The sequence below is a fragment of the Cupressus sempervirens genome, chromosome 4 (genome assembly GCF_028749045.1).
Source record: "Cupressus sempervirens isolate cs-2001-9-10 chromosome 4, ASM2874904v1, whole genome shotgun sequence".
Classification (NCBI taxonomy): Eukaryota; Viridiplantae; Streptophyta; class Pinopsida; order Cupressales; family Cupressaceae; genus Cupressus; species Cupressus sempervirens.
In genome coordinates, this window is record NC_143121.1 from 459491632 (window position 1) to 459516182 (window position 24551).

A 24551-nucleotide genomic window follows, 5' to 3' on the forward strand; every position below is an offset into this window, starting at 1 on the left:
CTCTAAGAGATCGTCATCTCTCATAATGTATTTTATAAGAGTTCATTATCTCAGAGATTGCCACCTCTTAAATAATGAACACAAATGGTTGAGCCCATAAGAGTCAATAGCCTAACAAGTAAAATTATTTTATTAATAATTTAAAGAATACAAATGGATTACAATTCAACCATACCAAGTCTTCTCTTGAAGTGGTCTATCATCACTCTAGGTAGAGGTTTGGTGAGAATGTCTGTTGTTTGGTCTGCAGTGCACATGTATTCTAATTTTATAGGATTTCTTGTCTACCATATCTCTTACATAATGGTAAGGAATTTCAATATGCTTGGACCTGTCATGAAAAATTGAATTAACTGAAAGCTTGATGGAACTTTGATTATCACAATGAATAATCGTAAGATTCATGGCTTGCCCAAATAATCCCACAAGTAACTTCCTTAGCCAAACTGCTTCTAGAGAGGCCATTGTTGTTGCAATGTATTTGGCTTCTATGGAGCTTTGAGCTACTGACGACTGCCTTCTGCTTATCCAAGATATCATTGTTGATCCTAAATTGAAACAACATCCTGAAGTACTTTTCTTGTCTTTAACACTTCCACTCCAATTTGAGTTAGTGAATCCATGTAAATCTAAGCCAACCTTCTCGTATTTGAGCCCAAAATTAAGAGTGCCTTGTAAATATCTCATAATGTGTGTAACTGCAACTAGTTGAATCTCCTTTGGCTCACACATAAACTAGCTTAAGGCATTAAAAGCATAGCAAATATTAGGTCTTGTATTTACTAAGTACATAAGGGACCCAATCATCTGTCTGTAGAGAGTAGAAATTATGGAAGGTGATTCTGCTGCTACTTCTGTAAGTTTATTTAGATTAGTTTCCACTAGAGAAGACATAGACTTGTAATTCCACATTCCAAATCTCTTCAAAATGTCTGATGTATACTTCCCTTGATTAAGTATGAACTGTCAGAATTCTGCTGTACTTCCAGTCCTCGGAAGTAAGGAAGGAGTCCCAAGTCTTTCATCTTAAATTCTCTAGTTAGATCTTTCTTCCATTGATCTATAAGATGATCATCACCTGTTATTAGTAAATCATCAACGTACAGTATCAAAATTACCATATCATCTTTATCTCTTTTATAATATAAATTTGGATTGGCTTCATTCTTGGAGAATCCTAAGCCGGTGAGATATTTATCAATTCTTTCATAGCAGGTTTTGGGAGCCTGCTTAAACCCATAGAGAGCTTTCTTGAGCTTGCAAACAAAAATGTTAGGATCATGAGTTTCAAATCCTTCAGGTTGCTCCAGATATACTTCTTCTGTAATCTTTTCATTTAGGAATGTTGTTTTTACACCCATCTGATGTACTTTCCATCGCTTTGATGCTGCGATTGCTAGGATTTCTCTACGGAGGTATATCTGGCAACAAGAGCATAGGTTTCTTCATAATCAATCCCTTCTTTATGAGAAAATCCTTTGGCTACAAATTTAGCTTTATACTTCTTAATGCTACCGTCAGCAGCATGCTTTATTTTAAATATCCACTTGGAAGAAACAACAGATTTTCCTCTAGGTCTTGGAACAATTTTCCAAACATCATTCTTCATAATAGATTGGTATTCTTATGTCATTGCTTCTTTCCAAGTTGTATGTTTAATAGCTTCAGAAGGATTGGTTGGTTCTGTTTTGGATAAATCACTCATGTTTTCTTTATAACTAGAAAATCTTTGAGATCTTCTGCTTTCTCTGACTATTCCAGAAGGTGCAACAAAGTCTTGTGCTTCTTCTACTGTTTTAATGGCCCAAAGTGGTCTTTTCTTTGAATTTTGAGTTCTTCAAGATTTAGATTTTGAATTTCGTCTTCAATTTCTTCTAAGTTCTCCCTCTAAAACTCAGACTCAGACTCACTATTTCTTTTAGAACTAAGCAAAGGAGAAGGTTCCTCAGGACTTGGTGCTTTTCTAGATGCTAGATTTTCTTCAAAAATTACATCCCTACTAAGTTCAATACTTTTCTGTCCAGGTATGAAAATCTTTTATGCCTTAGATGTTTCACTATACTCTACAAAAATACCTTTCTTCGTAGAGGGTTCTACTTTAGTTCTCTTTTCTTTTGGAATATGGATATTTATGGGACACCCAAAAATCCTAAGATGACTTATATTAGGTTTGACTTTAGTAAATACTTCTTCAGGAGTTTTATCTCTAAGGTAAGAATGCAGGCTTCTGTTTTGAATATAGACGGTAGTACAAGAGGCTTCTGCCCAAAGATAATATTCTAGATTTTGATCAAATATCATAGCTCTAGCAGCTTCTATAATTGTTTTATTCTTTCTTTTTGCTACCCCATTTTGTTCTGGATTATAAAGAATAGTGTACTCCCTCTTCTTAATTCTTGATTCTTTACAAAACCTTTTAAACAAATCTGAGGTGTATTCCCCTCCGTTATCAGTTCTAAGTGTTTTAATTTTATGTCCTAATAAGTTCTCAGTTAATGTTTTGAATTTTTTAAATCTGTTTAGGATTTCTTCTGATTCTTTGCATTTTAAGAAGTAAATCCATGTTTTCCTAGATAAGTCATCTATGAACAAAATATAGTACCAGAATCCTCCAAGAGAAGGAACAGACAAAGGTCCACATAAATTGGAATGAATTAATTCTAGAACATTATTTGTTTTTCTAGTGCTATCATGAAATGGACTTCTGGCATTCTTACCTAGTGCACACCCTTTGCATATGCTTGAGTGGTCTTTATTGAGTTTAGGTAAACCAGTAACCATCTTCTCCATAGTTGATAAGGTTTTGAAGTTTAGATGCCCTAATCTTCTATGTCAAATTTAATTTGTCTTGAAATTCATGAATTAAGGCTTGAATAGGTCGACTAGATTCTGAATTCAGTTCATACATACATCCTTTTCTCCAACCAATCAACTTTGTTTTCTTATTTGGGGAGTTCTTTACCCAAGTTATTACTTTGTCGTCCACAAATGCAACATTATGCCCATCATCTTCAAGTGCTGTAATTGAAATTAGATTTCTTTTAATTCCTGGTATGTAGAGTACACCTTTGAGAAGAAGAGAATTTTCAGATTTTATTTTCAAGGTACAATTTCCAATTCCTTTGATTGGGATGTGTTGAATTATCACCAATGGTAACTTCGCCTTTGACTTTTTCTAAAATAGAGTCTAGTGCTTCTTTGTATCCTGTTATATGTCTAGGAGATCCACTATCAATTACCCATGCTTTACTTGAAATTTTATTTGATAATGATGAGTACGATACACGATTCTCAGGATTATAGGTATCTTCTTCTCTAGTAACATTTGTACAGTTTGCTTGTTTAGAATTCTTAGGCCAATTAGATTTGTAGTTTCCAAACTTTTCACATTTGAAACACTTTATTTTGGATAAATCTTTCTTGGGTTTTCCATTCTTTTGATTTCTCTTTTTCTTCTTGAAATGCTTCTTCTTGCCCTTATAGGAGTTTGTATTAAGAACATGAAGTTCTTCATCTTTTGTTTTTAGTTTCCCTCCTTTCTTTAATTTTTTGGAATCTTCTTGAAGACAATTGTTCTTAAGTCTGTTGAAGTCAGGAAGATTATCTCTGGCACTTATTCCTTGTGCAAAAGTCTCCCATGAATCTGGTAATCCATCTATAGTGTTAATTCTGTGTCACTAATAATGGTTCCTATACTTGACAGTTCATCTCTAATGCTGACAACCCTTAGGAAGTAAGAATTAATTGATTATCCTTTCTTTATCTGAATGTGATTTAGTTGCCTTTTCAGTGCGAGAACCCTAGTTGCATTGTTGACCTCATATGCATTTCATAATGCATTCATCATATCAAATGTAGTTTGATGTTTTGTAAGCATGGGTACGATATCATTTTTTACTCCATCTAATATGATTTGAATTGCTTTCCTATTTCCTTTGCTCCAGATGGATTTATGAGGTTCAACTGGCGGTTGTTTGGATGCTTTATCAACAATTGTTTTACATCATTCTCTTCAAGAATCATCATGATTCTGAATTTCCAGGCATCAAAGTGTTCTTTCCCATCAAACCTGTCCCCGGGTCTGATTGTTTATGCCATTGAAGATAGGAGATAGTTGCTAGATAAAGTCTGATTACTGAATTTTGCAGAGCCTAGGTTCGACTACTAGAGCTTTGATACCATGTAAAGATTCTGCAATTTCTTTGGATTGAATATAGATTGGATTTTCTCTTCTTTATCTCCTTATAGCTTGTTGTGAATAACTTAAGATTATTGCCTTCAATTTGATTAGAAATGTAATTTAGAATCTTGTCTTTTACTTCTGCAATTCGTAGGAAGGCAGTAATGACTAAGGAGCAAACTTGTATTTTATCTTGTGTGCTCTTAGACTTCATTCTTACCCTCTATAAGTATAGGAGTCAAGGAACATGTCCTTAGAAAGGATACGTCTCTTCCAAAAATCATTTGCCTAACCTCTAGAAGTCGATGACTTTCTAGGAATAATTAAATATTAATCACAAACATAAACAATGTTGTTAGATTAATATTAAACCAAAATTCTAAGGATAGACGCCGATCTTGCAAAGGGAATAATGCAAAGACTTAGTCCTTTATTTATGATGCTATATCAGATCTGATTGATCTGTCATTGGATCAATATGCTTAACAAGTTATAGATTTAACACATATTTCATAGGTAATTGGTAAATTACTGATTGATTTACAAAGACAATGTTTCTATTACGAAACAATCGTCATTATTTGAAACATTTTAATAACGAAAGAATAATAACATTGTTAGAATCATTCTAACATTTACAAGATTTACACAACTACCATTAAAATAATAATACATAAGATATTATAGAGATATTATTCTAACACCCTCCCTTAGTAGTTAACTTGTTAACTACACCAAGGAGCCCCTTTAATTAAACAAACTTATCTAGGACGGACTTGATAAGACTATTTGCAGTCTGCTCTATTATAGGATCCTATCGTGAATCCATGGATCGATCTTCAAGCAACAGATAAATGAAGTGAGAATGAATGTTAATAAGCTTGGCTCGCTCATGGAAGACTAGATTCTTGGCAAGTTTGAGCACCCCTTGATTTTCAAGAAGAGCGTTGAAGGGTCTGCCTGAGACATATGAATGTCTGAAAGCATATACTTCACAACCTACTTTGACCATTCCCCAATATTCAACTTCTTTCAAGGAAAGAGATATGACCTACTACTTCTTACTGGTGTAAGTGATAGCTCTTGTGCCCAAACTAAAGACATACTTGGAAGAGGACTTTTTGTCATCAAGAAAGCCTCCCCAATTCAAATCTATGTAACTGATGAGTATAGGATCTTTGGTTTGCACATAGAGGATATGAAAGTTTAAAGTACCCTTGATGTAGCACATATGCTGAACTGTAGCCTAATGATCTGAAGTAGGAGTTGTCCTGAAGTGGAATATGTAACTCATTGCAAAGTTGAGATCAGGTCTAGTGGCGATGAGATAGATCAGACTACTAGTTGCTTGAATACGTATTTCTTCTCAATAGGAGAATGAGATTTGGCTGGTAATTTTAGGCCAAACTCCATAGGTGTAGATGCAGGTTTGTAGTCGTGCATTTTGTATTTGTCTAGAAGAGCCCTTGCATACTTAGACTGAGAGAATAAGATGCCATGAGATTACTGCCAAACTTCAACTCCTAGGTAGTAGTGGAGAAGCCCAAGGCCGGTTATGTCATAAGATTAGCATAAGTTTTGTTTGATTCCCTAAAGAAAGAGTTGAACTGCTAGTAATTATCAAATGATCGACATATATAGAACCAGAAGGATGATATCATTTTCCGTACTTTGTTAGACAAATATAAGTGAGTAAGACACCTCTAGAAACCCTGTTTTGAGATTCTTATCAATTTTAGTGTACCATGTCTAAGGAGCGTATTTGAGGCCATAGAGTGTTTTCATTGGTTTGAGCACCTAGTTTTCTTTACATTTAATCTTGAATCCAAGAGGTTGTGTCATGTAGACTTCTTCCAATAACTCACCATTTAAGAAGACACTCGTTTTGTCCATTCGATGGACCATTCAGTCACTTTGAGTTGGCATGATGATAAATAATTTAATGGTGTTCCTTTTTCTATTGGAGCAAAGGTCTCATAATCAATTCCTTTGCATTGAGAGAAGCCTTTGGTAATGAGACGAGCCCTATACTTATCTTAAGTATCATTAACCTTGTATTTGACTTTGTAGACCAATTTGCATCTGATGGGTTTCTTCCTTGAACCAATATTTGATAGAACCCAAGTGTTATTTTTTAACAGGCTATGATGCTCAATCTTCATAGCTTGTTCCCACTTAGGTACCACTTTTGACTTCGCATATGTTTGAGGTTCATAACATTGTGATTGTTGGCCATCAGATTGGCAGAATCATAAGGTTTGCTCTTCTTCCGGAAAATTCTACTCTCAATGAGATCATTATAATGAAAATCGATAATCATCCCCACCATTTAGACCAGAGAGTAGAAGTGCCAACATCAATAGCAGGAGGTGTAGCATGATCAAGTTCATCAAGTAGAAGATCAGATGAATCACGAGGAAAATCTGGTGGTGCAGCTGTATGTTTGGGTATTTTCCAAGAAAAGGAATTGGTGGACCGAGGAACAACTGGAGTCCTCCCATGCGCGGACTTAATAAAAGATGGACATGCAAGTCTTGGTCCTTGAGAGTTTGATCCTTTGAATCAAAAATTGCAGGAGAGAGGTGAAATTACCCTCGTTCTTTGTTAAAGACAATATTAGAACATAAGATGAGACAAGTCTCGAGGTCAACCAATCATTAGGCTTTTTGATTATCATTGTAGCTAGCTAGCATTAGTTTTTGGCTCTTGGCATCGAACTTGGTGCATTAGCATCAAGGATCTAGACAAAAGTAGTGGACCAGGCCTCTTCTGGAGTTGATTTCTTGACAACTACAGTAGGAGAGCAAGTGGGAAGATAGACAACAATGTTAACTGCTTTAGCCCAAACTTTCTTAGGAACACTCCAGTGTAAAAGCATAGACCGAGCCATTTCAGCTATTGTGCAATTTCTTTCGTCAATGACACTATTTTTCTTAGGGATGTAAGATGTTCTTAATTGGTGCTTTATGCCATGTTCACAAAAATGGGAGAAGGTAGAGGAACATGATTCTCCCCCATTATCAATTCTACGCGTAACAATATGTTGTCCAGGCTTCTTCTCTAAATATATTCTGAACTTTTAAAACAAAACAAACACCTCTAATTTATGATGAAGGAAATATTCCCAAATTTTATTACTGAAATCATCAACAAAAAGTAAAAAAAATACCTGAACCCAATATCAAAAGGAGTTAGCCATAGGTCCAGAGATATCAACATGGACTAGTTGTAATACCTTAGAAGCTCTTTAAAAGTTGCCATTTGAAAACAGTGTGGTGGTGCTTCCTAGCTTTATGTGCTCCGTAAACTCAGAGATTTTGGAACAGAATTTACGAGAGTCTAATGACAAGACCTTCTCGAACAAGCTGAGAACATTTAAGTGCCCATACCGTTGATGTTAGATTGTACTAATAGAGGAGTGTTGGTCTGCCTCAACAAGCTCGTGAGAATCACTAGAGAAGTCAAAATAGATCATGATCCTCTAGGCCTACGACAACAGTAGACTAAGCCTCAAATGCACCTCTAAACACCTTGCATGCAGAAGAAGATGTTTTACCAATGGGCCACAGAAATCTTTTCTTTTTAGGGCCTTTACTTTCCCAAGCATGTTAATGTGATATTTGCCATTGCAACCTTCACAAAATACCTGATTTATGTTGTTTGAAGTTTATTAATTATGAACTGCAATTTCTTAACCCTTCTGGTCATTTGCTTATTTTTTCAACTGAAGGTAAACTATTATAACCCAGTCAGAGTAGTACTCAGATTCCCACTTTTCCCAAATATCTTACTGTTTTTGCAGCTTTACACCTCTTTTTGAAACATTTTTTTTAACACAAAATTAAAAACAATATTATATGCCTCGTAGATAAATTGTCACTGCCAAGTGAGATCCCATATTAGAGAACGGGACCCTGCTTAGGCAAACATTTTACAATGGGATTTTTTTTCTTTTATCTCATCTATTGTTCACGAAGCATACACGTTTGAACATGTGATCTCCAATATGGAGTAAACATAGTATACTGTCAACAATTGACGATTATGATTTTCGATCAGGGACTTAAATCCTCAAATCCTTTCAAATGCTTAAGCCTTATATTTAAGTCACCCAAATTCTTCTAGTTCAATCATAAATAAAGACCAAAAAACGCCTTGCATGCAGAAGATGTTTTTCCAGTGTACCACAGAAATCTTTTCTTTGTAGGGCCTTTACGTTCCCAAACATGTTGAATGTGACATTTGCCATGGATGCAACCTTCACAAAAGACCTGACAAAATAGAAATTTGGTAGTTATTAGTCATATTCAGTTTTACCATCATTCTCAGACTACCATAATTGAAATGATTAGATCTCTCAAGTGCAAAGTCTTACAAGATTCAAGAAGAGTTGGCAGATTAACGGATTTCCGGATGATTGATTTATTAACAGAGGAACAAATGTGTTCCTTATAAAGAATTACAAGGACGTTGTTTCTAAAAGAAACAACGTAGACTGAAGACGGAATTAGAAACAAAACTAGAGACAGGATAGGAAACATTCCTATCTAGACTAAAAGACGGACTACAAACAAGTAGTTGACTATTATAGAAAGTATAAGATATTATCTTAATACCCTCCTTTAATGGTCAACGTACGAATGTCGGAACATTCTGGGATAATTGAGACCCTCCCTGGATCTACAGAATGCTGAAACCAAGAAGCTTTGCCAGAAGAGTGCTATGACCCAAAACAAATTGCAATTACAAAACTTCGTTTTTGTGGAAAAAAGGTAAAACCCAAAATCTCACGCAACCTTGCGTATTACAGACAACTTGAAATGATTTTTGAGGAGAAAATCAACAAACCCAGAATCTCACACAACCTTGCGTATTCCAGGCAACTTGAAATGATTTTTGAGGACAAAATCAACAAACCCAGAATCTCACACAACCTTGCGTATTACAGACAACTTGAAATGATTTTTGAGGAGAAAATCAACAAACCCAGAATCTCACACAACCTTGCGTATTATAGACAACTTGAAATGATTTTTGAGGAGAAAATCAACAAACCCAGAATCTCACGCAACCTTGCATATTACAGACAACTTGAAATGATTTTTGAGGAGAAAATCAACAAACCCAGAATCTCACGCACCCTTGCGTATTACAGACAACTTGAAATGATTTTTGAGGAGAAAATCAACAAACCCATTAAAAACAGAAACAAATTCAGAAGGCGAAAAATGCAGCTTCGCCTTGATCAGGACTCGGAGAAGTCGGACGCTGCGTAACACCCAGAACAAGTTGATCGGTGTTTCGATATTCGAAGATTGCGATGATGCGCTGCTTCTAGGTTCCATAATTGCGACCATTGAATTTGGCATTATTCTCGAGCAGAATATTTGTTAGAGATGCCATGGCACGTTTTTCAATGAAAAACTGTGAAAATCTGTGAAGGCACGTTCTTCGAAGCAAAAATACGAAAGACCCAAAAGAATCAAAGAATGACCCAGAAGAGAGCTCGAAAAACCCAGAAGGAATCTGTTGTCGTTTTCTGGATCCGCTGGCTCGAAAATTGAGGCACAAAAATCGAGGTACCCAGGAAAAACGGACGACAACCCAGTTGAGCTCTTGAAAAACCCATCAAGAATCTGCAAACAAAATATTTTTTCGACCCCAAAAATTAGGGTTTCGAAAAAAATGGCCCAGGCTGAAAAAAGCTTGAAAAAACTTCAGATTTCTTGATAAAAATGGCAGATTTTTTTTTTCAAGGATCGATGTGCATGGACGAATGGGGCTAGAGTGTGCTGAACAAACACAGGCAGACCCGAGTTCGGGAATTTCTCTAGGCCGAAAACCCTAAGCGGGTTTTAGAGAAATTCAACAGAAATAATTTTGAAAAAATTTAAACAAATAATTTCAAGAAGAAATTATAAATTTTTTCGAAAAAATTTAAGTAATAGCTCTGATACCATGTTACAAGATTCAAGAAGAGTTGGCAGATTAACGGATTTCCGGATGATTGATTTATTAACAGAGGAACAAATGTGTTCCTTATAAAGAATTACAAGGATGTTGTTTCTAAAAGAAACAACGTAGACTGAAGATGGAATTAGAAACAAAACTAGAGACGGGATAGGAAACATTCCTATCTAGACTAAAAGACGGACTACAAACAAGTAGTTGACTATTATAGAAAGTATAAGATATTATCTTAATACAAAGTTGCCTAGATTGTTGGCATTTTCTGCAAGGGCATTGCTTGTAGATCCATGTGTCAATGTCTGAACTTTAAAAATCATTTTCATTTCTTTTCCTAATCATTGTCAGAGGGAAATAGTAATGAATTAATTTTATGTTAGGTATGTTCTTGAGAGTTCTTGATCTGTCAGGTTTTTGTTTAGTCTCTCTGAAATATATTAAAATCACATTTAAAATAAAACTCATAGGAGACATACAAAGTCTTTAGTTTATTGTTGTTTTTCTTATTTATTCTTTTATCATTGCCTCTACTGGTAAATTACCAAAAAACTCAACAAGAATTGAATTTATCATGTCAACATGTTTGTCCCATGATGTGTGATTCAATTACTCCTGTTTTCTTTGCATTTGATTTATAAGGTGTTATGATGATTACAGGAAAAGGTAATTTCTGCATTGGATGCAGTTGGAGTGTTCACAATTGGTGGCTTGAACAGAAACAAGGTATTGCAAAGATTTTTATTATCAGGTTTTAAGTTAATGGGGAGGTGCTTATGGGAACTAATGTTGGTTTATTTCTGTGGTTACTGTTGTAAAATTGAATCTGTGTCATTTGTTTGCATCATCTCAGATTTTGTCTCTTGTCTGCTTCTATGTTCAATTTGGTGTTTTGGAACATAGTATCATTTGATTTATTTAGAAATAGTACAGTGTGGCAAAAACATAAATGGGATATAATTACTTTGCTCTAATGGGGAAAACTTAGTGGAAACTTGGAACCCTTCAAAATGGAAATTACTTAAAAAAGTTTTGTTATTTGAATTCCAGTTATTAAAATGAAGTAGGATACTAAACCTACTACTTTACTTTTGCTCTTTGTGGTTACCTAAGAGGGTTTGTGCAAAATATAAAGGGCTGGTCCTAAAAAATAGAAAGGAGAATTTACTATCATGGAGCACTACTACTATTTTGTAGTTTAATCAATTAAATTTGTTCCCATGACCTGATGCAACTAAATTAACATAAGCATGCCACAAGTTGGCATCTCTATCCACCTAAATCTGTTATAATATCATATCCCTGGCTGGATTCAAAATAAAAGCTGAAGCAAAACTTTAATGGTATGCTTAATATTGATTATAGTGTGTACAGTTATAAACCTGAAACATCAGAAAGTAGGATGACTAATTCATTGGTACATGCAATACCCCAGCCAAATGAGATTTTTCAGACGGGGAAGTAGATTGGATACGTCAGCAGAAATCCCAGCTATCTGTGAAAAGTACTGTTGATGACAGAATGCTGTGTTTATTATGTTGTACATTGTAATACGGTATATAAGAGCAGAATTACACATTGTGCTACATGTTACTTCTTAGTCTGAACTCTTACACTGAAACATCATCATCTAATATATTTAACGATGAAATGTCATATACGACGGAAATCTTAGCTCTTATACCTTGTGCTAAAACTTCTATTTCTTCCTTTTAATATAAATATTTCTAATATTATTTTATTATCCCCCAACTGTCCCTTGGCCATTTCCAAAATTAAGGATAGCATTTGCAGATATGATGGAAATCTCAGCTCTCACACCTTGTGCTAAAACTTCTATTTCTACCTTTTAATATAAATATTTCTAAAATTGTTTTATTATCCCCCAACTGCACCTTGGCAATTTCCAAAATTAAGGATAGTGTTTGCAGTTCTCAAAATCCATTCGATGTGTCCCAAGTCTTGAAACTTTGAGAATACTGTATTCCATTCACATAAAAGATTTAAGCAATCACTGCACAAATCACATTTTAACATGCAAATCAAACAGGTTTCTGATGGATTTTGAGTTGGCAATGTGCAGCTTCTTACAAAAAATGGCGCATCTTGTTTTTCTTGCATTGCATCTTCAGGAGATGTATTCATCTCTCTTCTATTGCTCTTCCATGCTCACTCCAATGAACTGGCTGTTGAAGCAAGAAAATTCATACGAAGCATTTTTCCATCAACCATTTCTTGATCCGTAATAATTTTATGCTTTTTGTTTCTCATTTAGGTTAGATTTGACACCTTTCGGGATCCCCTTTTTGAAAAGACCAAGCTTACCCTTGTCTAAGTGCCATGAAATGATTTTTAACGAAGTTAACATGTAGTGGTATCCATTACATGAGTCCTTTTGAGTTTTTGACCCTTGAAACACAATTACAGAAGCTCCATAGAAGGAACATACTCTCTTTCCTCTGCCTTTGTTATCCATTCTTCAAACAAATTAGTAACATGAAAAATGAAAGCGTTTACTAAATTTAATTTTTAAAATTACAATTAATTTCTTAAATAAAATATTTAAGATTATCAATTCAAAACTTCAATTTATGGAACACAAAACTTAAAAGAAAACTATTCAAATTTTTTTTTTAAAAGCCTATTTCTTTTAAATCCTAAAATGTAAAAAACAAAAACCTGAAAGCAAAAATGTTAATATAGAATTTCCTTAAATAAATACTATTGCAAAAGTATAAACTCTGAAGTATAGAATTTAAAATTTAAAATTTATTAGTCTTATATAGCTGCTAAATTGCGTTCCATCCTTCAGTTGGTACTGTCAAATCTACTGCCTGAAATGACAAGTATTTCCAACCTGCCCGAAGATGTGTCTGAAGTTGGTAAATGTCTTGAACCTCTCCTCTGGAAATTGCATTGTGAAAGACAATACCTTTGACACTTTTGAACTGTTGATTAGGGTTTTTTGGCTTTTAAAACAAAACCAAATGGAAACTTTAATGATTTTCTTTGGTTGTGAGAGATGTCACCCTGTCTGTTATGTCCCTGAGATGCATCTCAGTGGTTTACGTACATTTTTCCTTGCTACTTTACTCCTCAGTTACACTTGGAAAGATTGTTTTAAGTGATCGATACTTCTGCCTAATATTGTCTAATATTGCAAAGTACTATCCTGCATGTGAGATTTAGAATGGGAATATATCTGTTAAATGCATGATATGGTAAATACTTTGGATGTTTAAATGACAATCAAGCACAGAAGCTGGTATGAGTTTCTAAGGCCTACTTCGGAGTTATTTAGTGCATAACACAAGTATTTTTACATGACAGACTTTATTTTTCCTAATGAATATTGATCTTGATTTTGCTGCAGTTGTAAAAGATACATATCAAAAAATAGGAACTTATTGATGTAACGATGAGTAAGAAATGATAGTGTGTTATCTTGAAGAACTTGTTGCTTACATAATTTTGGGTACAGTTTATGCATGATAAACGTGTAATCTCCAAACATTACATATGCAAAAGTGTGAAACATGAGGAAAATAATGAATTTGCATCTGTAAACAAGCTGAATTTTGAAACACCCTTTCAGAGTTATGTTAGTTCCTCCTTTTGTGCATAATTGTATTTTAATAACTTCCTTGTGGAAGCTACCATTCCTTTAATTTTCACAGACTTGAAGTTTATTTGGGTTTATTCAGACCACACTTTATATATTCTAAATTGGGATTATCATTTAATTTGAAGATATCATGTTTTGGTGTGCAACTTCTGGCCTAAATTGTCTCCGAAGTATTTTCAGTTATGGAATGCATCAATTCTGACATGTATTATGGGTGCTTCTGCAGATTGTGTGTCCTTTTGAAAGTAAACAAGTTGTATTTTGGAAAACAAAAATGTTATGGCAGAGAAGAGCTGCCTTATGTAGTCAGCTTGAATTTTAGCATTATATGATGTTGCTTTCATGGATGAGTTTGCTTCTCCTTTATAAATGTTGATTTTATAATTATCTAACAATAACCTCAATCTAATGTTCAATTGTAAGTTGTGTTCAGGGGTTGATTTATATGATCGGTTATATTCTTTTTTGTTTTGGTTCTTTCATATATGCATTGTTGTGTAAAAAATGAGAAAGGGAAGGATATCATATTCTGTTTGCACCTTTAGTAGTCCTGGACTACATTTATAATTAATAAATAAATTTTACAGACAAATAGGACAAAGCAATCTCATGAGAATAGAGATGGAAACCATCATCATGATTGTTTTCTGACAATTATATCTTCATTTTGACATCATCCTGTTTGGAGCACAATAACCAGTAAACTTTAGAACTTTCTCAAATTTTTAACATGATTATGGTTTGAGGGATAATAAACAATGATTATGGTTCGAGGGATAAAAATGATTTTCTAAACAATGAATAAACAATGAATGTTATGTGCTGTAATTTTGAACACTTTCCCTTCATAAGGGAAAAACATGCTGATGATAGCTACCATGTCACCATTAACAACATCTAGTACTAAAATAAAATATTACCATTAACAACATATAGTACTATAATAAAATATTAGATGCATGATCAAAATCACCCGTTTTCTCAAACATTTAGCCATTTTCCTCTTACCTGTCAGCAAAGGGGATTTATAGACACACAATGAAGATTTTAAAAGATCTGAAGACAGCACTTCACTGAGGAGGAAGAAGTGGTTAGCTATGGTGATTAGCCCAAGTGATCAAGGTGTGGACTGCGCTTGTAGTTCTAAATTCGATTAAGTCATATTTAGGTACATTCGATAAGAAAATTATGACAGGCTTTTATAATCCATTTTTATTCTAATGATATATTAAATGACAACCAAAACAATGCTGTACATGTATTCCCCCCTGCGATCAGTGGATGTATTAGCACTGATGGTGGAACTGAGTGAATTGGCATAACAGACAGAGATTGAGAAGCAGAGACAGATGTTGATGGCAATACAAGAAGCTACATCAACGCTGAAGGGTAGAACAACACTACTGCTAAAAGGATTTCATTTAGTTGGTCCTAATAAGCTCTTAATTTGTGCCGTATTGTTTTCAATCACAAAAATCTGTGCAGCTCCTCTCTCCTTTTATCACATCTCTGTCAAACTACAGAAAGGAGCTGAGTCATATGTTGACTACAATACAAGAAGCCGAGTCAAGGTTGAAGTAGAGGATGATTCCCTCTGGTTGGTCACAACAAGCCGTTGTTTTCTGTCACTTTCAATCACAAGAATACCTGCACTGGCTTTTTCTTTTTATCATATCTTTTTTCAAAATATTTTTCACCCTCCTACACTTTTATTCTTTGATCTAGGTGCTTGTATCTCAAATGACTTGGCTGTAGATTTGCAGTTGTGCACGGAGGTGTCAGACTATTTCTAAAGAAACCTGGAATCATTAGTATTTATCTTCTCTTCTGATATTTCATTGACTTTAACAGTTTAGATGCTTTCAGTTGACCTTTTGATGCAATAAATGTTTTACCTCATGCTACATATTGTGGAACTTTTTGATGTACTTCTTTGCTCATTCTGATTTAACTTCTCCACAATAACTCTGCTAATCTGTATCTTTTTCTAGTAATGCAATCTAGTCAAGAATCTTTTAAATCACCCCATCTTGCATAAATTCACTTGTAATGTTGTTTCTCTGCAATTTCTTGCCATAGTTTGAGGCCAATACTGCTTTCTTAGAAGTATTTGACCAGAGTTTTCTTCCTTCTTATATCATGCAAAAAAAGGATTGTTAACATTGAAATTTGTTATGGCTTAAGCATTGAATCATTCCTGTACCATTTCAAGTTTAGCCACCAGTACGAACTTAAATGTACTTTATTCTCAGGGAAAATCAATGCCTAGGATCACACTAGAATAGAAGGAAGTCCCATATAAATGATGGATAATTTCCTATGTTACCCCAAGTTTCCGGGACGAGGGGACGGGGGGACAGGGAAACGGGTTTCCGGGACGGTTTTTCTTTTTGCAGGAATAGGGGACGGCAGGGGATGGCTATATATATATATATATATATCTGAATTTTCAAAAATATTCATCAATTCTACATTTATCACAGCAACATAGTTAAAAATTATCAATTCCATTCATCAAATATTGATTCATCAATGATCATAGGGCATAGCAATCAACGTCTAATCGAGTCGTCATAGAAAATCAAAATTCTAAATAGCATCATTTTCAATTATCTAAGAAAATTCAAATAATCACTTTCAATCATCATCTAAGTACTTACAATACCATTAGTAAGTCATGAAATGAATCAAATGAGACAATGAAAAACATCAACTTTCAACAAAATGAAAACATTGAAAAGTTAAGACTTAAACAATTAAACTTTCAAATTAAACTAGATCTGTAATATAAATTAAACCATAAAAGATAAAGAGATCTGTATGATATCCGTGGGGATAATGGATCATGTAACAGCAGAAGTATACAGTTATTATTATTATTAATGGACACAAGGTTATGATTATATATAATAATGGATGCAAGATTATGATTATATATAATAAAACATTAAGATAGGAAATGAAAACATTGAGTTATTATTATATTAACAAACCTAAGTCTATATAAAAGACATTAAAAGTTTTATTTTTTAATATATTTGAAGTTGCGGGGTCTGCAGGTGGCTTATTTAATTTTGGTGGTAAAAATCGGAAACTTTTTTAGAAGTCCCGAAAACCTCTAGGAAACGAAAATGCAATCCCTGGGACAGTCAACAAGTTTCCGAAACTCGTTGACCATTTCCTGTGTTTTGGGGACGCATTTCCGATTTTCCTATCTAGGTGGGGACTGCTTGGAAACGTTTCCTGCCGTCCCCCCATCCCCGTTTCCGAAACTTGAGTCTTAGAGGTGGAAATGCATTTTTGGGTAACATAGATAATTTCAAACTGGCCATGCTTTATTTGCAATTACAATTTCCTTTTAAACTTTTGAACTAATCTCACTAAACTGCAGTGGAGATGTGGATTGTGTTAATAAGGAATTGAATTGTGGGCATTGAGAGAGTGTGAAATGGGAAAATAGACAAGGATAGTAAGTCCAGGCATCGAGCACACCATAGAAGCAAGGCACAATCTTACATCCATGTCATTGATATGTAATTTGTGTAGTTATGACTGTATCTCAATGCACCTTTTGTTAATTGTTCTCAGGGTCTCATTGATTAACATAGGATTAGGACTAGAAAAATTGCAAGAAAGAAGTTAACTATTAGATAGAAGGTATGATTAAAAGGCTTCTTGGAAAGTGTAGGGATTTCCCTACACCTTTAGTGCCCCTTTATTGATTGATTTCATAGGAATATCATACAACTCAAAGTTGTTTGGTAGTTGACAAGAGCTGACTACTACTTGAGGTGGCTGTTATAACTCTTATGAGACCTTACGAGGCATTGCATCAATTTAGATTCTAGTGTCAGCAGTTGACTTGTAATTATTCAAACCAATATGAAACGAAGTGTTTTTTAGCTTTGATATGATGAATGTATTATAGCTTTAATGCCATATCTACATGACTTATAAAATAATGGGCATAGCAGTCATAGACTCTTTGTCCTCTGGCCTAAACTTGTACAATAGATGGAGCGTGGCCCTACATAAAGGCCGACTACCATTCCTACATGATGATCACTTCCTCACCTTTTTTACTTGGTACGGTGCCATTAAATGAATTGTGTTATCTTTTATAAAGTCATATTGGAAATAATAGGTTAGTAATCCATAAGCAGGATTACCACTAATGTTGGAGAACCCGAAACATCAATGCATAACAAAAATAGGACAACCTTTTCAATTTGAATTTCCACTTTGCTTGGTTTTACCCACACCTTCTGTTTAGGGCTTTCTTTCTTCTTTCCATGTGGGGAATGATATCATCATGATAATTCATAATGTAGAAATAGATGGTGGAAGGGAGAATAATAGATAGCTGAGATTGTCCATTTACTTCTCCTTTCCCCTTTTTTAGGCTGAAGAAAGAATTTAACGTAAGATCGATTATTACTTTCTGTGAAGGAAAAGGATGAGTACAAAATACAGTAGACTGGGACAATTTCATCTAAAATTGCACAAACAAGTGGGAAGTGAGGGGAATGCAGGGTGCATGGTGGAAGAGTGCGAGAAGGCAATTGGAGCATGAAGACAGTCAGATTGTTTCTTGCCATGCTGATAGTGAAGACTTAGTAAATATTGAACAAAGAGGCTTACTTTGACCAAGTTTTCACACTCTCTATCCTTATAAGCAAAAGCCTGCCAGATCATCTCTTCCACCAATTTGGGCATTTTCCAGACTCTTATAATATTCTAAGAAAGATTTAAGTTTCTTTTCTGTACATATTTTTTAAAAGATACACAGCCTGAAACTACATCTATTCTTCCTTCATCCATTTCAGTAAACGATACATAAATTCGAAGCAGAGTAGGATAAACATGAATCAACATATCCTTGTAGCTATCATATTTTTATGCAGCCTCTATTGCTTCATAGCAAAGTTGCATGGACATGGATAGGATACAAATATGGATATAGTGTTGGATACAAACATGCCCATTTTTTAAGACGCAATATAGATATGGTTGGATACAACATTAATAAAAAAAACATGCACATATATTTAACTCAATTTTCTAAGGTATTAGAGGAGATTTTGATCACTTAGAAAAGCAATATAGACACATAAATGGTCAATAAGAAAAATATTTCATTTGTCATTCTCATTTGGTATAGGTTTTGTTTATACCATTTAAAGAAAAATTGCATTAATGAAGTTTTTTAAAATTAAATTTGGGAAGATTTACATAATTATTTTAAAAAAATCAAATAACACAGTATTCGGTATGGGTACAATATTTGACCTGTATTCAAGCTGTTTTGACTGTTTTTTCTCCATCCCCAAGATCCTGTTGAACATCCCAATGCAAGTAGTCTCTAGGTTTGAGTTCGACATCAACCTCAACCTCGTGCATTTTTCCTCGGGATCCCAGACCTGTCTTGTGGTTCTTGATTTGTTTTTCTGCCTAGTGCACTTGGACCTTACAATTTTGATTCTGAAATTCCTATAAACGAATTCTTACTCACACTTCATTTGGGCATCCATTATAATCTAAGACAATCCAATTTGGATATGGGGAGGGATAGAGGAGTTTCCATCTACTCTGCTTCATAGTTTTGACAGATTTAAAGGAATGGTATTTTTTTATTGAGGCAATTTTCCGTGGCCTCCCATAGGATAGAAATGATGTTTGATCATTAATATTATCTTTATTTTGGGAATTTTCAGTTAACCAAGGGTTTTGGCAAATTACAAAGGCCTTACCAACCAACCTGCAATAATACAAGATTCGCCATCAACCTTCACAAGAGCCATTTTAAAATACACAGCAAACAAAAACTGGCTTCCTGCAAGTGTCTAGATTTAGTCTTCAATAAACATTTTCCCTTCACCTCCATACTCAAAATTTTGTGTGGTAACTTTTGTACACATTCATCTCCAGTCTCTTGGCTTTTTCCTTTTGCCTATGCATTAGATCCTTGATCCCATTGTTGATTATATGTTGACAATAGCTTGATTGTCAAGTATTAGAGTACATGGTTCTCGGAGTAGAAATGTTATCATGGAGGATCTATATATCTAGCATTTGAGTTCATGTTTGCTCTATTGAGGCTTTGGATGTCATCAAACACTTGTTCTTCCAGATAACCCTGTATCAAACATTAGTTCTCCATGCACCTGTATATTATCTGTGCCGTTGCCTGTCTTTTATGCCAATGGCTACCGGACAACTTATATGCATCCCATGGAGTGTTAAACAGTCTAACAAAGTTACATTTTCATTGTAATTTGGTGCATTCTAGTGGCACCGTAGACGGCGCCGTCTTTTATAGCCTAGCAACACTGAACCTTAAATATCGATTCCTTATTTGCCTTTCCATGTAGTTAGCAAGCAACTCCCAGGTGCAGGGTTCTCTGGTTCATTTAGAACTTCCATGTCTTTATCCTGCCTGATCTGCAGTTGAGAGATTGAGCTTCTCAGATTTCATTTTCCCCTTCTTCCTGCAACATGCACCATCTTGTAAAACATGATTATTTAGATGGGTGTGCTACAAATAATATTTTAGGGGTGATTCTAAAAAAAGTTGTGGTGGTTGCATGGACAGGGCCATGAAGCAGATTGTATGTATGACCCATTTTAATCGTAGAATCTCATTATCCTTTCAAATTATGCACTTATTTGAAGTTTAAAGCAACCATGGAAAGCTTTTTTGCTATGGTTGGATTCATGAAATTCTAGAACCAATATGAACTTCTAAAACCAAGATGTGGGTGGAGACTTACTTCCTAACCTTGCCAGAAGCTGAGATATATTGCAGATGGTCAACTTGGAAACCGGCACACTTGCGTACCATCCCGTGTTGTTCATCACCCTACCATGCAGATCACTTTCAATGTACTTATAAAACTCAAACTAATCTTTCATCCTCATGCTGTCTCCTGTTATTAATGGCAATGTTTGATTGCTGAGGTTGGTGTGGAGAGATCTTATCATCTTAAATGCGTTTGGGACCTGCCATACTCATCAATCATTTGCTTTGAAATCACTTACCACACTTCCCTTTTATTGTTGACAAGATCTAAGCACTTGGAAAATGAGATGTAGCTTCTAAGAGTTGGGGGCATACTGGGAATGGGGGGAATATAGGATGATGGATCTTGGGGTGGAAGGGGATGTTAACATTAAAAGTTATACCCGTTCTCGTGAGAGGGCAGATCAGGACGGATTCCCTTGGATTCCACATCATAAACTAGTACACCAAGAAGTTTCTTGGTCAAAGGAGGAAGCAATATCATCTATCTCCAGTTTAGTAATAAGCCAGAAAGTTTATTCCTTGATCTCATTTAGGCTCCAAGCCTAGCCTTTCCAACTTCCATCTTCTTCCAACCTTTTAGTACTGCAGTCTGTTACCTTTTCAAGACGTCCATTGCCTTTGCTTGACTGTTGTTTTGTCTCCCTGCATCTAGCGAATAGATGAGCAAGATTGACCATAAAATGTTATAATCCACACCACCTGCAGGCCTTAAGTTGCTCTTGGAGTAGCCATAAAAAATAAGTTTAATAAATTTTCTGATTTTTTTCTTAATCCTAACTATTAATTTTGTTTTCTGGTTGTGGTATTCATATGTTTATTTTCCTTGGCCGGAGCAGTCAGATTTTTCTCTGTTGTTGAAATATATTGCATCATTGTTTATCATTCAGAGTAATTATGAAGCAGATAACCTTGCTTTTCAATTTGGACATGATGAAGCTTATATGTCATTTAAGTGGTAGATTGTAGGGCTAGTAATAGAAGAGTAACAGTAGGATGCAGTACAGAGTCATTCTCCACAGTTATGACTCAATAAATTTATTGGCGATGCAATATGTCGGCTTTCTGTTGTGTTGCTGCAGGTTTTTGTGTGTGAGGTAACCATCAAGTATTTAACAACTAATCATATATATTGAAAGTAGTCTCTCTTTTGAGTTGTGACAAGTCTGAGATAAGGGCACCACTGGGAGCCACTTTTGAGTTAATCATAAAGGTATTCATTGTTCAAGCAATTGTAGCAATACTGTATGCAGAAATCCTTTATACTCTTCTTTCAGTAGTATTCCTCTCGGTTGGGCTGGGATGAGGAGAAATTCTCTTGGGGTAATATGGCAGGATTGATCAAAACCCTACATGAGTAATACGACAGGACTGAGGAAAATGGATTGGTAGTATATTTAATGGCAAGATTTAGGAAGCATCAATAAAATACTGACAAAGCTAGCAATAAAACATAATGTTGAAATTTTAGTGCAAAATCCAGTGTGTGAAGTCGTATAAGATGCCTGAGCACAAGATAGTGAAAAGGTTGTCGCTGCTGTTTTGGAGTTGATACGATGGGTAGGGAAACCATATAGATTTTTTTTGGAACTGCTGATTAGATTACCTTTCTCTAAATATACAGACAGTGATGCAATCTTTTTGGTAGCTCAACACTGTTAATGAAAGGGAATTTTAAAAAAGTCTAAATGAGAATTTATTAGACACTGGAAAATTTAATATGCCCGTACAATGATGATATTTGTCAGTTTGATCGATTGATGGAGATTCTTTCTGGAACTACCTACAACAGTAACTTCACTTTGTCCCATGCAGATTTGAGGGCATTGCTGAAGCCATTACCCAATATATGAATATCTGAGTAATGTCTTTCTTTATACTGTAGCATAAGATTAGGTTTACAGTTTGCCAGCAATCGACATGTAGACCTCAAAATATATGCATCCAAAAATTATAGAGATTTCAAGTCGAAATGCTGAAGTAAAGGATCTTTGCTGTTACCCTGCAATCACTGAAATACTCTAAGAGTAACTGGTTTTCGATAATATTGATTTGTTAATAAAACATTAAAATTAAAATTAAATATAATGGATTTATCTATATGGTTATCAGGGAAAGCCTCTTCTTTCTTCAAAATATGATATCGTGCTTATCATTTCAAAAATAATAATTCTGTACAAAAGGCCATAAAAAAATGCAAGGGCATGGTTGAATCAGATTTTGACCTTACTGGTATTTAGTGGAGAGAAGCCTAGAGGGAAAACATTTTATTGGGCCTTACAAAAGACACTTTATATGGGTATCATACTATTTATCTGATATCTCTGTGATCATCCTTTTGGTTTGGCAAATCAAAGCCATCTTGATCATGTTTGATGTAAATATTTTATGTAACATCAGGAATGCAAAAATCATGTGTATTATCTTGTCATATTTATTTCTTATTTGTAAATCTTACATTGAATTTGTGAATTGTGATACAGGTTCTTTTTTGTAGCACAGAGGCAGGGAGATCATCCTTTGTGCGGCAGCTGGAACCAGACTGGCATATTGAAACTAATTCTGAGATAATTTCTCAATTAGCTGTATGTTTTAATGTTCACTTTCTATATTTTTCCAACTAGAGATTTTTGACTATGCACCTCTTATGTCTGCTTTCTTTGTGTACTTGCTCCAGAAATTTATCCGCTACCAACTTCATATTTCAACTTTCGGGGTGGGATACATTGCATCTAATGTGTTCGGATCTGATAGCCTGGAGCATTACTTTGGTTGCCTTGAAAAAAGATGAGCATTTTTATGTAAACACACTGTAAATTGAGAACAGTCCTTTTGAGTGTGATAACAAGCTTCATTTAGTGGTTGGTGTATTAATGCATTTGTCTTCTATGGAGTGTTCAAAATGTGTCACAAACTCATTATTCCTTTCATGTTTTCTTTTGACCGATGGTTTGCAGTTTGACAGCTTTGTTACCTATAAATATCAATTTTTTAAAGCAATGCGTACATTTAAGTGTTGATATCAGTGCATGCACATCCAGAACAATTGTTCTACCTTGATGATTGTCTTAATGACAGAGCGTTGATCATGCCTCAATTTTCATGTGTGTTATCTCGAAACAAAATCTTTCTGATGAGTGTTTTAAAAAAATTAAATCCTTTTTATAGCGGACTGTATCCTGCATTTTCTTTTCAATTTTTCAGTAATTCCTAATTTCACTTCAAATATTGGCAGCCAAAATTAGTCCAACTATTTTACCTTTCTCTTATTGTCATATAACAGTAATCAATTATAGCCAATCGATTTACCAACGTCATAGGACTTCGCAATAAGGTATATCTCTTGCTAAATTATAAATTGACGTTTATGAAAGTAGGGCATAGTTGAGGATAGATTTTTAAAAATAGTTTTAGTTGGTTGGAAATGACATGATTATATGCATATGTTAATAAGATTGCCAACAACTTTAATTTGATGATCCTGATAAGCTCATCATCTTTATAATAACACACATCTTGAATTCAAATGATACATCATAGTATAATATTGAGCAGTCCAACTTGCAGTTTGATGGCTAGTCAGAGAAGCTCTTGCAATAGGTGAATAGAGCAAGAATATATCAACTTTCGCTCTAATATCCAGAGATTTGGATTACCTTTTGGCTGCAGTGTTTTTGAATACCGTTGGCTTATAAAAAGGGATGAAAATTTCTTAAAATGCACAAAGCTCTTTGTAAAAGCCCGATTAAAGAATGACAAATGGAATTTTTAACACCACCCCTTTCAGATGAAATGCTGTAATAAACACTTCTCTTTTCATTATCTGCTGGTTTTCATTTTGAGAAATGGCTGTTCGCCCTCAGAGCGAAGTTTGTTTTGACACTAGCAATTTTATTTTCCCAAAGCATAGATACAATGGCTTGAATATACAAGTCTAATGGCGGATGGTAGTTTGTTTTCTTAGACAATTATGGCTTCAATAA

At 34.7% G+C, this 24551-nt stretch overlaps 1 protein-coding gene across 1 annotated transcript in view; it reads left to right on the forward strand.

Annotated features, from left to right (window-relative positions):
- PEX22 (peroxin 22) overlaps positions 1-23665 on the forward strand; it is a 70332-nt gene extending 46667 nt beyond the window's left edge. Inside the window, exons 6-8 of the mRNA XM_089825486.1 lie at positions 10805-10870; positions 23052-23153; positions 23246-23665. Of these exons, the coding sequence (XP_089681612.1) occupies positions 10805-10870; positions 23052-23153; positions 23246-23359 (282 nt within the window). The 3' untranslated portion in view covers positions 23360-23665. The remainder of the gene's footprint in view (positions 1-10804; positions 10871-23051; positions 23154-23245) is intronic.
- Positions 23666-24551: the final 886 nt, after the last annotated feature.